The 14,689-nt window shown below is 32.0% G+C and overlaps 2 protein-coding genes across 2 annotated transcripts; both read left to right on the top strand.

The window, feature by feature from the left end:
* On the top strand, positions 1 to 5,813 carry LOC127796894 (uncharacterized). The gene is made up of 8 exons (XM_052329300.1): positions 1 to 75; positions 2,928 to 2,954; positions 3,053 to 3,088; positions 3,161 to 3,350; positions 3,819 to 4,070; positions 4,221 to 4,347; positions 4,452 to 5,643; positions 5,733 to 5,813. The coding sequence occupies exons 1-8, from the start codon at positions 1 to 3 to the stop codon at positions 5,811 to 5,813; spliced, it is 1,980 nt and encodes a 659-aa protein (XP_052185260.1).
* A 6,820-nt stretch (positions 5,814 to 12,633) lies between these two features.
* Positions 12,634 to 13,521, top strand: LOC127798033 (uncharacterized). Its single transcript, XM_052331312.1, has one exon. The coding sequence runs from the start codon at positions 12,824 to 12,826 to the stop codon at positions 13,334 to 13,336; it is 513 nt and encodes a 170-aa protein (XP_052187272.1). The 5' UTR covers positions 12,634 to 12,823; the 3' UTR covers positions 13,337 to 13,521.
* Positions 13,522 to 14,689: the final 1,168 nt, after the last annotated feature.

Genomic DNA, 14,689 nt, shown 5'->3' with positions numbered 1-14,689 from the left:
ATGGCAGTGGTGGTGGAAGATCTGTGTTGCTTGTTGGAAGAGAAAGTGGAGCTTGGAAGGGAGAAGGAAGAGGGAGTGCGTAAGGCGGAAAACGCTTGCGTTTTTCGCGTTTTCAATTTTTACTATATTTTGGCTGAAAACATCCAAAACGTTTTTTTGCTATTTTCCATTTCCTTCACAAATATTTTTCTTATTTTTGAAAACGCGTTTTTGAAAATAATAAAGAGAACATGTTTTCAGTGTTTTGAAAAATTAAAAATAGAAAACGGCCCAAAAACGCCAAAAAGAACAGGCCCTTAGACTTTGCATTTGGCCTATATATTGTCATATATATATTTGTTAATAAATAATAATAACAATAATAATAATAATAATAATAATACAATATGAATACGAATTAAAAGTAAAATGTGACTAGCTCCCAAGATAAGAGTCAAGTGGTTGAATCACAATAAATTAAAATTCGTAGCAGTAAGTCGTGAGTTCAATTTCTTATTCTGAACAATGAGACAAAATCTTTATCTGTGATTTAGTTTCTCTGTCGAAATTGAGAACACGAGCAACGAAAAATCACGCAAAAGCGATAATACAAGTGTAAAATGTAACTAAACAAATCTTATTGGAATACATAATTTAGGATAGATGGTTTAAGACAGCAGTCACTAGCTATGTTGCACGGAAACAGAAATGAGAAACGTTTCTGATAGGAAACGAAAACGTGGAAACGAACATTTTTCTAAAAAAATAGGCATAAATAGGGTTCGAAACGGGAATAAGAAACGTTTCGAAAACATTTCTGAAACGGAAAAACGACTCCTATAAGGTGTTTCCGTGCATCATAGGTCATTAGATAACAAAGTCCATCATTATATATGTAAACACTCTCAAAATTTTCTTTAAACCGAATGATGCATTAACTTTTAAATATACACCTATTACTACTCCCTATGGTTTGGACAAGTCAAGTTAAAATACGTGGATTACACCCAGTGTTTTTTTTTTTTTGAACTTTTTATTAAAAATGGAAATACCCATGTTAAAAATCAAATAAAAATTGAACCGAAATACTCGCACGTGTTTACTTGTATTTAGTTTATGCTTGCTTCTTCTTGTTCACCTGTTCCTTTCCTTTTGATTCCTATATTTGTATCTTGCAATATTCTACTTTTTTTTAATGCATTTCAAATATAATAAAATCAAATCATTTATCAAATTTCATATACGTAATCTATTTCTCTTTTATTATCTTTTATCTTTTTTGTTTTTTTTTTTAAATTAAAAATTCATAGACTTTGTGTGTTTTAACATAAGGTAGTAGCAACTAGTACTGTTGCTATGTTCACATAAAAAAACAACAAATTAAAATGCCCAAATGATCATATGATCTAGATGAAGTCTATTTTTATATATTTTCACATATTATAATAATAATAATAATAATATGATGGGTGAAGAGTGTAAACTTAACTAGCTAAGTTCGTGCCCCGTGAGCGTGAGTATGTGACGAGTGACAGCCACTTCCATTAATTTGCACGTCATGAAATTTTCAATTACATAAGGAGCTGCTGTGATGTAATTTTCTTCCTTTCAACAGCAAGCAAGAGGATGTGATGTAACAGTCAAAGGGGACCTTGTTTGTATCCCAATCGCTCAGCTCAATCTATTTGGGATCTTCTTTCTATTTTTCCCTTTTATAAAAATGTTAATTCTTCCCAACATGGGATTGCGTCCCTTTAATTAGAAACGGCTCCCTCTATTGTTCTTTCTACATAATTTTTTTTTATTATTATTATTTTTCAATCAAGAGGTGGTAGCAATTTTCATAGAGAATATTTTACCGAATACAAAGCCTAAATATATATTATAATGTTGACATTTGTGTAGAAATGTCGACTCGTTCAACCAAGTCATGGGATTGGTTGACTATTCATTTAGCTTTTCAACGTTAACATCCAAGACAAAGTCAAATAAACGTGTATATGGGTACAACTGACATTCCATATTCATCAAATTAAAAATAAAAATAATAATAATAATAAAAGGACTTGGTCAATTCCATTTCCACAAGTGTATTCAAATTTTTTGCCGGTGAGAGTTGGCAGGAAAATAAGGCCTAAGGGAGCCCTATTTGATTTTTCAAATCTACTTGCATGTTTAATATTTAATTTATTATTTGCCTTGCGTTTGGGGAGTACATAATAAAAGTATGTTTAATTGTAGGGAAATTCTATTTACAACCATCAATTTTGCTCTCCGTAACCTATTTTTAATATTCCTAAAAAATCCTCACATAAAATCTCATATTTACCCTTAATAAATGCTGTATGTTCAACCACTCAGCATTTATTCTTTCAAGCGCGCGTGTACGCAATTTCTCACCCACCGTCACTACAGCCACTTTATTCACTATATCACCATATCTGAACACTTTTACTCACCCACGCCGCGCAACCATTGTTATTCAACATACAACATTACAGAACAACTATTACTCACTCAACACGAAATATTACTAAGCAAAGTTCAGCTCGTGATAGGCAAGTTAAGCATGGAAGATTATCATAAACAAATGTTTGCGGAGTTTTACAAAGAAGATAATAACTATTCATGTTCTGGCGAGAAAGAAGATGATGAAATACATAAGGTATTTGAAAATTTGTTGTATTTCTAAATTTATTTATAAGCAAGAGTTGGGAAACTCTGAAGGATACCCCAAATCCTCGGGGGAATCAGTGTGCCCCGAATCCTTCGATTCGGGGACTCCTTGAGTATCCGAACCGAAGGATTCGGGAACTCGATGATGCCTCGAATCCTTCAGTTCGGGGGAGTAAAGTAACCCCGAATCTAATGATTCGGATATTTCATTACTTTAAATTATTTATGTTTTTTATTTACATAATTTTTATTTTTTGTTCATATTTCATCAGTCAGCTGTTGAACCAGTTACCAATCAGGTATCATACATTATTAAACTTTCATTTAGTTATTATGTGAACAATGTTTTTAAATTATTTATGTTTTCTATTTACATAATTTTTTTTCATTTCAACAGTCATTTGATGCTATTGAACCATTTACTACCAATGAGGTATCATACATTTTTATTAAATTTTTATTTCATTATTATTTGAACAATATTTGAATTCTATTTTTTTATCAGTTGTTTAGCAGTAAAGAAGAACTTATTGGATGGGTTAGACAAGTTGGAAAAGAAAATGGAATTGTTATCGTGATAAAGGGTTCTGAATGTGGAGGTCCCGGAAGGCCATTTAGAGTTCGTTTTGCTTGCGAAAGAGGTGGAAAATATAGACCATCAAAAAAGAGAGAAGAATCAGGGGAAGAATTAAAACGTAAGTGTACGGGTTCAAAGAAATGTGATTGTCCATTTCAATTAGTTGGCCTCAAAGTTTTAGACGAAAAATGGAAGTTGATGATTACATGTGGATTTCACAATCATGCACCATCAACTCAACTTGAGGGTCATTCATATGCAGGGCGGCTTACAGAAAAAGAGAAAAAAATATTGAATACAATGTCTAATAATCTTGTGAAGCCTAGAAATATTTTGATGGCTATAAAGGCACAGGACCATAGAAACGCAACTACTATCAAAACTATATATAATGCACGTCAAAGATATAGACTTATAGAGAAAGGTGGTCGATCACAAATGCAACAGTTGATGAAGAAATTAGGAGAATGTAATTATGTGGAATGGCATAGATGTGAGAGATCAACAGATTGTATTACAGATTTATTTTGGGCTCATCAGATGGCTATAGAGTTATTAAAGGTATTCCCCCATGTTTTAATAATAGATTGTACATACAAAACTAATAGGTACAGATATCCACTGCTTCAGATTGTTGGTGTAACATCCACTGAATTGACTTTTCCTGTTGCATTTGCATTCATGGATCATGAATACGAGGATAACTATACATGGGCAATGGAAAGATTACAGAGTTTGATGGGATCTAATATATTTCCGAGAGTAGTTGTTACGGACAGAGAATTAGCATTGATAAATGCAATACATAAAGTGTTTCCAAATGCTACCACTTTATTGTGTAGGTGGCATATATCAAAAAATGTACTCGCTAATTGTAAGAAGTTCTTCGATAGAAAAGAGACATGAGAGAAGTTTATATTAGATTGGCAGCTTGTTATGTTTGCCTCAACTGAGAATGAATATGAACGTCGGTTTCATGACTTAACAGTTGAGTATCATATATATGACAATGCACTTGATTATGTGAGAAATGCATGGTTGAATAATTATAAGGAAAAGTTTGTTGCAGCGTGGACAAATAAGATAATGCATTTTGGGAATGTTACTACTAACAGGTACTATTTATAAAACTCAGATCTTATATATTTTTACTTATTATTTATATTATAATATACTCCAAAATTACGATATCTGATATATCAATATGATTTTGTTCAAGGGCTGAGAGTGCGCATGCGAAGCTGAAAAGACATCTTGGATCATCTCAAGGTGATTTTGAGTCATCATGGACAATCATCAACTCTCTTATTGAGTTACAGCATACTGAGATCAAAGGATCGTTTGAGAAGAGCTTAACATTGGTGCAACATAATTTCAAACCAGAAATTTTCAGAGAACTACGAGGTATTATCTCTAGAAATGCAATGAATATGGTGTTAAAGGAAACACAGATAGCTCAGAAAATTGGGGTGGATAAGATTTCATGTGGATGTGTGATAAGAAGTACACATGGTTTGCCTTGTGCACATGAAATTGCAGAGTTCATCATTCAAGGACGACCAATTCCCTTATCAGTTGTGCATTCTCATTGGAGAAAGTTACATTTGATGCAGACTAGTTGTGATGAAGATATCTCATCTCTACTGATGATTGAGCCAGAGATAGATACCATATATAAGAAGTTTCAATTAGAATCAGAGGCAGGTAAATTGGTATTGAAACAAAAGTTGAGAGAATTAGTTGATCCTGCTACAACTTCATTGATGGCACCAAGTGTTAAAGTTAAAACAAAAGGTAAGCCATCCTCAAAGAAAAAATATCACTTTGATAGTTCTACCAAGCGTGATCCATCTTATTTTGAAATAGTACAGTCGTCTCATGATAATACAACCCCAGTAATACAGAGTTCAAATAAGATAGGGAAGGAATGTAAGCATTCAAAATCTCGTGTGAATGTGAAATATAGATTGCGAGGTTATGATGATTCTTTTCCACCAAACGTACAATATTTCATACACAATATTGTGAATGTAGATTCTGATGGACATTGTGGGTTTCGTGCCATTGCGGCATTACTTGGCATGAGTGAGCAAAATTGGGGAGATATTCGTCTTAACCTGATTGAAGAGTTACATGTTTTTCGTGCTGAGTATTCACAATTATATGGATCTAATATGCGTGTAGATGAGTTAATACATGCACTCTCTTACTTTGAGTCTGTTGCACCTCCCCAGCACTGGATGACATTACCTGACATGGGACATTTGATTGCTTCAAAGTATAATGTGGTCTTGATCCATTTGTCTAGACTTCAATGTCTTACTTATCTTCCGCTGAGATCAGTACCTCCTCCATCACTACAACACAGAATTATTAGTATTGGTTTTGTGAATGATTGTCATTTTGTTCAGGTATTCTTATTTGTTATTATGTTGTGTATTTGGATTATTATATAGTTATTAGATTGTTATTAATAATACATGTTATTATTATTTTTCAGGTGTTTCTTAAATCAAACTCGCCAATACCTCCTGTTGCACTCAAGTGGCATAGATATCGAGCTGATAGTGCACGAGAATGAGAAACACCATATATAGCTAGAATTGAAGCATTTTTGTCTATGATCGACAAAAATGTGGCAACTAAAGATATTATTGATTTAAGTGATGGTTGACAAAAATATGAATGTAATGTTATTGATTTAAGTGATGGTTGACAAAAATATGAATGTAATGTTATTGATTTAAGTGATTGATAAGAAAATTATGTGGTAATTTGTTTATCAAGTTTTATTTTTATAAAATTATAATTGTATTAGTTATAGTTGTTATTTGTATGCAAGTACCATTGATATGTTTCAGTTGCTTTAATTTAGTTTATTTAATTTTTTTGAAATTACATCAAAATTTATATTCATTTTGTTTTAATTTCTTTTCCATTGCTTTAATTTTAACAGAAAATTAAATTAAAACTCTCCCGAACTTCAATATTCGGGGGGAGTCGATATATCTGAATCATGTGATTCGGGAACCCGCAGCATTCCTGAACCTCTAAGTTTGGGGTCATCCTCAATCACCGAATCTAGAGATTCGGGAGGATTTGTAAATTCCGAACTCGAGGGTTCGGGAAAATTCTCAATCACCGAACTCATAAACTCAAAAGTATTTGAAAATCTCGAAGTTAAGGATTCGGGGTCATCCCCAATCACCGAAGAGAGAGATTCTGGAATTTGAGTGACTCCCGAAGGCTGCACGTCGATACCTCCTTGACAGCATTTTTAAGTATATTAAATTTATATTTTTTAAGTTACATTATATTAAATTTATATTTCTTTACTTTTAATTTGTTTAGTTCCTTTAATTTTAGTAATTTTAAAAGTTAAATCAACATTTATATTTATAATTTTTTTTAGTTGTTTTAATTTGAGTTTTCTTAAATTTTTTTAAAAGTTACATCAAAATTCATATTTTCTTTTGTTTTTTTGTCTTCAACCACTTAAAATTTAATTTGTTTAGTTAAATATAAAAGAGAAAGAAAAATTAAATAAAATTACATTAAATTAAAACTAACAATAAAATATTATTACAAATCACTTAAATAACTTGATCTATTTTAGAAATACAGCCAATAAAAGTACTAATAAAAATAATTAATTGATTCAATGTTCCATCCTACTCGTGCTTGAATTAGACATACTCATCATGCTTGAATTAGTCTTGCTCATCTTGATTGGGGGGTTGAGAAGTACGAGATGTGGAGGGTCCGGCAGCATCACACGGGGGCGATGGATTGAAGCTTGTAGAAGCTGATAAAATACGGTTTACGTGGATACACGTCTCTCTCCATGCATCTGAGGATACGGGTTCAACACTTGACATGGTAAGATTGAGAGCACGTAATGCAACATCATTACGCTGGAAAAAAAAAATATATCAATGTTTTTGATTTAAATAAACTATATTCAATAATAACTTAAACATAAACTTAAAATCTTACTGCTTCAGCAAGACTAAGTAGATCTTGGCCACCTCTATCGAACCTTGATCTACGTTCAGGATTTTGTATCAATGCATGAGTAATAGATCCATACCACGGTAAGTATTCATATGTAAAGTGCCACGGAAATTCACAAGGTCTACCACGTCGATGTGGTGGTAATAAATGAATATCCTACCGATTCCAACTATCGTCAATAAATGCATAAATTACTCGATATGATGCCGTACCTGCACCCCGCTTAGCTTCAATAGGTGATAATGGAGGTGGAGGAATAGTTTGTACATACCCAAACTGTCGTAATACCCTCTCAGGATGGTATGGTTCGATAATACTTCCACATTTCAAACAACCCGAGAAAAATGTAATCTCTGGTAATAGGTGATATGCACGAGCCCTCCAATACGGCATCCAAATTACCTGCAAGTGTTTTTTTTAATGTAAACATTAATTTTAGAATATATTAATTAATTTATAAAATCATAACACGAAAATAAAATACCTCGTCTGGTGATAAATCATCAATCTGCTCCCTCACAGATTGTAAAGTATCATTATCACGAACAGGTAACCAACGAAGAGCACGTGGTTGTTCATCACTATATAACAAATTGTATTTATTTCTACTAAATTGAAAATGTTCATACACCCATGCCTGTAAATTTCATATAAATAATTATTAATATATGTTAAATATATGTATATAGAGTTATGAAATTAAAATAATTACCTCGAGTAAAGTAAGATATCCACTGATGCTCTTCACCTCTCGTCTACTCGCAATGCCAAGCTGTCTATATAAATATGCTAGGCATGCAGCTCCCCATGCATAACTACCAATCATACTCAAATCATCCAACAATGTCAAATAGGCCACTGGAATTAATGTACCGCTCTTATCTACAAATAAGCTACAGCCTAATAAAAATAACAGATATGCTCTACTGACATGTTGGATTTCTTCGTTGGAAACTGAATCTGGTACATGCATGAATGTTTTTCTTAACCAATCTAACTTTACAAATGGTCCTCTATTTTCTGCTATCTGTTGGGCTGCTATATCTATTGAAATTCCAAGTAAACTAGATAATAAATCACGAGCTTCGTTACCACTCAAATGATAAGGGATAGATACGGGCCTTCCAGTGACTGGAATCTTCAAAATAGATGACACATCATATAATGTTATACTCAGCTCTCCAAATGGTAAATGAAATGTATTCGTCTCTGGCTGCCATCTTTCTGTAAATGCTGACACAATCGTAGGATTTATAAAACGATACGTGCAATCTATCAAAGGTGATAAACTAGAGACCATAACGATATCACGAACACGTTGATTATTTAATGGCCATTCGGGAATTTTTAATCCATGACTTCTACATTTTAATACACCTCTTTCCTGTTAAAATAAAAAAATACTTAATTATTTCAATTATAATAATAACATGGGTGTAACAAAAAAATAATATAACTTACCTCTCCTGACTATATTGCAAACGCAACGTGATTTTTAAAGCTTTTCAGAATGGATGGATCCTTGGGGCCTCCAGGTAATGGTCCAACAGAAATATCATCGTGATCGAATGGTTGCTCTTGCTGACTAGCCTCAGTAGCATCAGCAGCAATGGCAATAGATGGTGAGGCATGTGGCTCTGAAAGAGATGGATTTACTGGTTCTGATACATCTAGTGGCTCACTAGTACCCTCTACTCGTCTCCTTCTCCTCGATGCAGTGGGACGCTGTCGAGAGGAAGAAGCAAGAGCTCGTTCTTCTTCATTTCTTCTCCTGCGTACCATATCTATACAATATAACACACAAATTATTAATATTTTTCTAAAACACAAGATTAATTAAAAAAATTAATTAGGCAAGTTTCAGGGGTTGGGGTTACCCAAAAGGGGTTGGGGTTACCCAAACAACAGGTTCGGGGGAACTCGCACCCCCCCCCGAACATCGCTGTTCAGGGGGAAAATTTTCTCCCGAACATCGTTGTTCGGGGGAAAATTTTTTCCCCGAACAACGGGGTTCGGGGGAGCCCGAACCCCCGAAACTCGTTGTTCGGGGGAAAAATTTTCTCCCGAACAACGTTGTTCGGGGAAAAAATTTCCCCCGAACGGAAAAATTTTCCCGAGTTCCCCCGAATCTCAAGGTTCGGGGGAACCTATCCTTCAAACGCCCAAGTCTGCCGAATCAAAATTAACAATAAACAATATGAATCAAAATGTTTACCTATTTATGCGATTTGGGGACTCCAACAAGCTGGATGAGGCAAACAAAGTGGGCGAGGCTAAGTCGGTGGCACTGTCACAGAAGACGAAGAAGAAGAAGAAGGAGAATGAGGAGGAGAAGAATAGGGTTTGATACGCGTGGATGTAGTTTTTGAGGGTTGAGTGTGTGGAGAATATATTTGACATGTAAATGGTTGCAAAAAGGAATAAGTGTGGCTGCAAATAGTAAAATTAAATATTTTAGTTAGAATGGTTACAAAGAGCAAATTCTATGGTTGCAAATAGAATTACCCTTAATTGTATTATCTATAGTAATGATTGTCTAAAAAATAAAAATCACTCCACCACTTAGAAAATAAATTTTATGAAAATAAATTCTATGGAAAGAAATTTTAAATACTTGTACCATACACATATTTTTTATAAAAAAATTAAGAGTATTTGATTGTTTCTATAAAAAATATATGTAATAATTATATATTTTTTATAATAAATATATGCAATCAAACATATTCTAAGTGTTAATTGGAGATATGTTGAGCTTCATCATTACTTAAAAAGTTTAATATCATAAGATTTTCCCTACCAAAGAAAATGATAACACTATGAATCATGATTTTAAGATTTTAGGTGTTAAAAAAATTTAAACCACTTAACGTGCATATAAAATTAAAAATATAGTAGAATCAAAATAAATTATGATTCAACTAGTAAAATGGGTAAAATTTAGGGTTAAAACAATAATTTTTTCAATTTTAATTTTCACACACAAAAAAATTAGAGATAAATTTTTTTTTTGTTCTATTTCTAATCAACATAATATTAATTCTAATTTGAGTGTTGTTCTCTGCCTCTATGAGCCCTTATATCTCTCAAATACTTTTCTAGCAGCCTTCTATCGTTCCCTTTTGCCATATGGTTGCTTGGTGCCATTGTCGATTCACAATTCCAATTGCTTGATACTGTTATCGATTCACAAATACAAATTGAATGGTTCACTTCATTAGCAAATCTCGCACATCAATACATAAAACAATCGTACCGATTCAAGTCCAAGAATCACCAACACTATTACAACTAGATGACATGATCATTTTCTATTAAATCATGTGGTCAGTAATCGGTTTGATTGATTGTTTCCCAATAACCATCCACAAGTCTACTAACAACATCTCATGTCTTATAATGTATGACACACTATCCTTCAATCAGAGTATCACATATTGAATGAGATAATAATTTTCGTGTTAGTTCATACTCAATTAATTAAAGTCTTCATTTAAAGAATTTAATGACTAGGAATAATTTAAAAAGTTTTGTTATCAGAGACTTTTATCACACAATCTCAGCAACTTGAGAATAAGATTCTCAAAATAAAAAATTTAAAAAGTCATTCATATAGAGATAATATGAATGAAGAAAACGTTGCATTTTATTAATATATGCAGAGATATAATAAATACAAACCCTTTAAATATCATCCAAATCTAGAATTAGAGCATACAATACTAATAATATGTTTTCGTCTAATTTTTCTTTTGTAATTTCTTCATCTATTTATTCTTTTGCAATTTCTTAATCTAATTTGGTGATTCCTATCGGCCACAGCTTTCTTTGTTTCTTCTTCATCAACCTCGATTAATTTGATTATTATTGTTGGGTTTTTTTAATTTAAAAGTGAATTATTGTTATTTTTTTTAAAGAATATTTGAATGCTTGTTTATTTCTTTAATTTAAAAGACATTTTTAATTATATCTAAAATCTTAGAATCAAAATTTACAATTAAATTTTATGAATCCTCTCACAATTCCACTTTAAAAATCCAAATTAACAACTTTGGTATGGACGGTGAAGTTATCGAAGGGGAAAAGAAGGCGAGAGACTGCGTCGCGGGATATGATCTGCAATTCCATGCAAACAAACAAACAAATTAAGGGAGGGAAATAAACTAAAATTAAAAGAAAAAGAGAAAAACGATTTCTTGATGTGAGAGAGAGGCGATTTGATTCCATTGCATTGCATTCCATGGGCTTCGATTTCTTGAACAACAGGGTGGTTGGTTGGTTTTCAATTTCAAGCATCGCATTAAAAATTGAAAGTGACGACGACGCAACAAACAGTTAACGAATGTTTGCAGCACATGCATCCATGCATGCATGCAAGCTCCCTTTCTATCTTATTAACTAGCAACGAACGAAGCAGCCTGCCATGGGCCAAAGAATTAGCCCTCCTTACTCACAACAACTCCAGGTAATAATAAGTTGCTTATAATTAACAGTACGTAACACACCTCCTCTCCCTCAACCATATTATATCGACTATAATAATGTTAATATATAACTGTCACAAAAAAAAAAATATCATTGCAAAATGCCTAAATAAAATTCTTTAATTTTAAATGACGTACTAATAGTAATTGATCAAACTATACAAGGAATGATTGGATGGGGTTGTCTGCCTTATATAGTGGATGGATGGATGGATGGAGGATTACACCAGCCTTTGCCAGATATTTAAAATTTGATTGGTTTGTTTATCTTCGTATTTTTACTAATAATTTTAGTTTTTAGACATTTTGATTTTGATGCAAAATGTACTTATCTAAGGGAAAATTTAATGTTATTTTGTGCTAGTGATGAGAAGGATACACTTAATAACCAATACCATTAATCTTGCCAAACGTCAGTCTTTTTCCTTATTCCATCATATTTCTTCTTTTTATATTTTTAAAATCAAAATATATTTTTTTCTTTTGATATTCACAACCATTATTCTTTTTAACATAATAAAATTTATGATTTGATATATATATATATATCGTACAATGTGGTATAATAAATTTTTTGTAGAGAATTTTATAAAGAACTAAAATTGATAAAAGTAATTTAAATAGTTGGAAGTTTGGTTATATGGAAATGAAGACAAAAAAACAGATAAAAAAAGTAAAAAATAGAAACATGTAAATAAAAAAATATAAAAAACGTTTTATAAATATTTAAATTACCTTGACATAAATGGATTTTGCGATATATGTTCGGTTCCTTTTTCAAATTTGAGGGGGGGAGAGATAGAGAGAGAAAAAGCCCAGTTCCGCTCCAACGGCTACATTTCCCGCCCCATAAAATAAGTACAAATCGGCACCGACCAGAGCCCCCGTTTTACAGCTCGGCAACCCACCACCCACCCATTCAGAATATTTTCAGATCTCATTATTATTATTATTATTATGCGCTCAATTTCTCCACCTTTTTAGGCCATTAAAACCAACCCAACCCCCCTGGTTCCTGATCCAACCATCACTCCACCCAAGAAATCAAAGCACCCAAACCCCTACTCGTCTAAGCCTTCAATTCTCTTTCCAGATGGCCAGAAAGAGGTCACCCATTTTTCAGAAGAATGTCCCAATCCTGCTCCAAGCTTGCATCTTCATAGCCAAACTGAAGAAACCCATCGTTTCAAAGCTTCTACTCCTCCTCAAGAAATATTCAAGTCGGCCCAAGAAGCTCAAGCTTCTCCACAGGCACCACTACAACCATGGCGGCTACCTTCGGGAATACCAGTTCTCTCCTTCCAGCACTCCTCTCATTGGCTACCACATCAAGCCACCGTTCAAGAAGGGAATCAAATACAGAGATATGTACTCCGTTTTCTTCGCCTGCTGCAAGTGTTTTGGCAGGTGGGCAGACGAAGTCGAAGACTGCCCGTTGCCGCTGCCGGCAGCCGAGGATGCGGCCTCCGAACGGCTGCCGGACTCCGGCGGGGAGGAAGATTCGATTGACGAGAGGGCGGAGAGGTTCATCGAGAGGTTCTATCAGGACATGAGAATGCAGAGGCAGGAGTCTGTGTTGCAGCTCATGGATTACTCCTACACATGATCAGAATTTATCCTCTTTTTTTTTTTTTAAATTAATTTTGGATTGTCATTTTTTGGTTTGGTTTGGTTTGGTTTATGTTTATTGAATCTGGAGTTTTAAGACTCCTTCTCCGCATTGGATTTTGGAGAATGTGGAGATTAATTGTTCTTTTTATTTTGTGTCATCTTGTGTCGTCTTCCTTAATTTCTCAGTTCTAATGTAGATGAAAATTGATTTTTCTTAAAGAAAATAAATTTAAATTTTATTTGAGCTAATGGTAAAAAGACCCCAAAGGATAAATGGTTGTAGATGAAGCCCAACATAGACTATTGTTGCTTAGGATGTTATATATTCAATACAAAAAAAAAAGTATTTAGCGATAATTTTTTTGATGTAGTTCTATAGATTGCCGCAAAATAATCGTTGCAAAATATGGTATTTTACGGCAGTTTAATTCTCATTTTGCGATGGTTTACAAAAATCGTAGCAAAATTTTAAAATTAAATAATTATAAAATAAAATTTTGTGACGAATTTCTAAAATTTGTAGTAAAATTTATAAAATAACTCAAAATTTTAAAAATTAAATTAAATTAACATTTGTGATGGTCAAAAATCGTCACAAATTTATTGATTAAATAATTAAAAAATTATATTTAGAAAATCGCTGTTAAATTCAAGAAATAATTGAATAATTAAAAAATTAAATTAAATTAATATTTGCCGTAATAAAAAATGGTCGTTAAAATAATTAATTTAAAAATTAAAAATTAAATTTAATAACGATTTCCTAAAATCATCGCTCGCTAAATTTTGAATAATTTAAAAATTAATTTAAATTATCATTTTGAGACAATAAGAAATAGTCACAAAAAATTGTTAATCAAAAAATTAAAAATTAAATTTAACAGCAATTTCCTAGAACAGTCATTAAAATTATTAATTTAAAATTTAAAATTAAATTTAGCGACGATTTTTCAAGAACTATTTCTAAATTTAAGAAATAATATAATAATTAAAAAAATTAAATTAATATTATTTTTTTTAATGATTAAAAAATTAAAATTTTTAACAATTTTGAAGAACCATCACAAAATTTTAGAAAATAATATAATATTTATATTAAAAATATAAAAAAATTTAAAATGTATAAAAAAAATTTAAAAAAATATGTTTAACTCTTCTTTTTATTTTTTAATTAATTAATTAATTAATTTAAATTAATTTATTTTTAATTATTTTTTGAGATGATCTATGCAGAAATGTTATATATGTATGAGTATCCATGTATATGTAATTTCATACTTAAATTACAAAATATAAATAAATACTACATTTGAATGTGTACAATTATTGATAATAAACACATACTACA

This window comes from Diospyros lotus, chromosome 3, assembly GCF_014633365.1.
Source record: "Diospyros lotus cultivar Yz01 chromosome 3, ASM1463336v1, whole genome shotgun sequence".
NCBI classification, from domain to species: Eukaryota; Viridiplantae; Streptophyta; class Magnoliopsida; order Ericales; family Ebenaceae; genus Diospyros; species Diospyros lotus.
The sequence above is the reverse complement of the archived record's forward strand: the minus strand, read 5'-3'. Positions and strand labels throughout refer to the sequence as shown.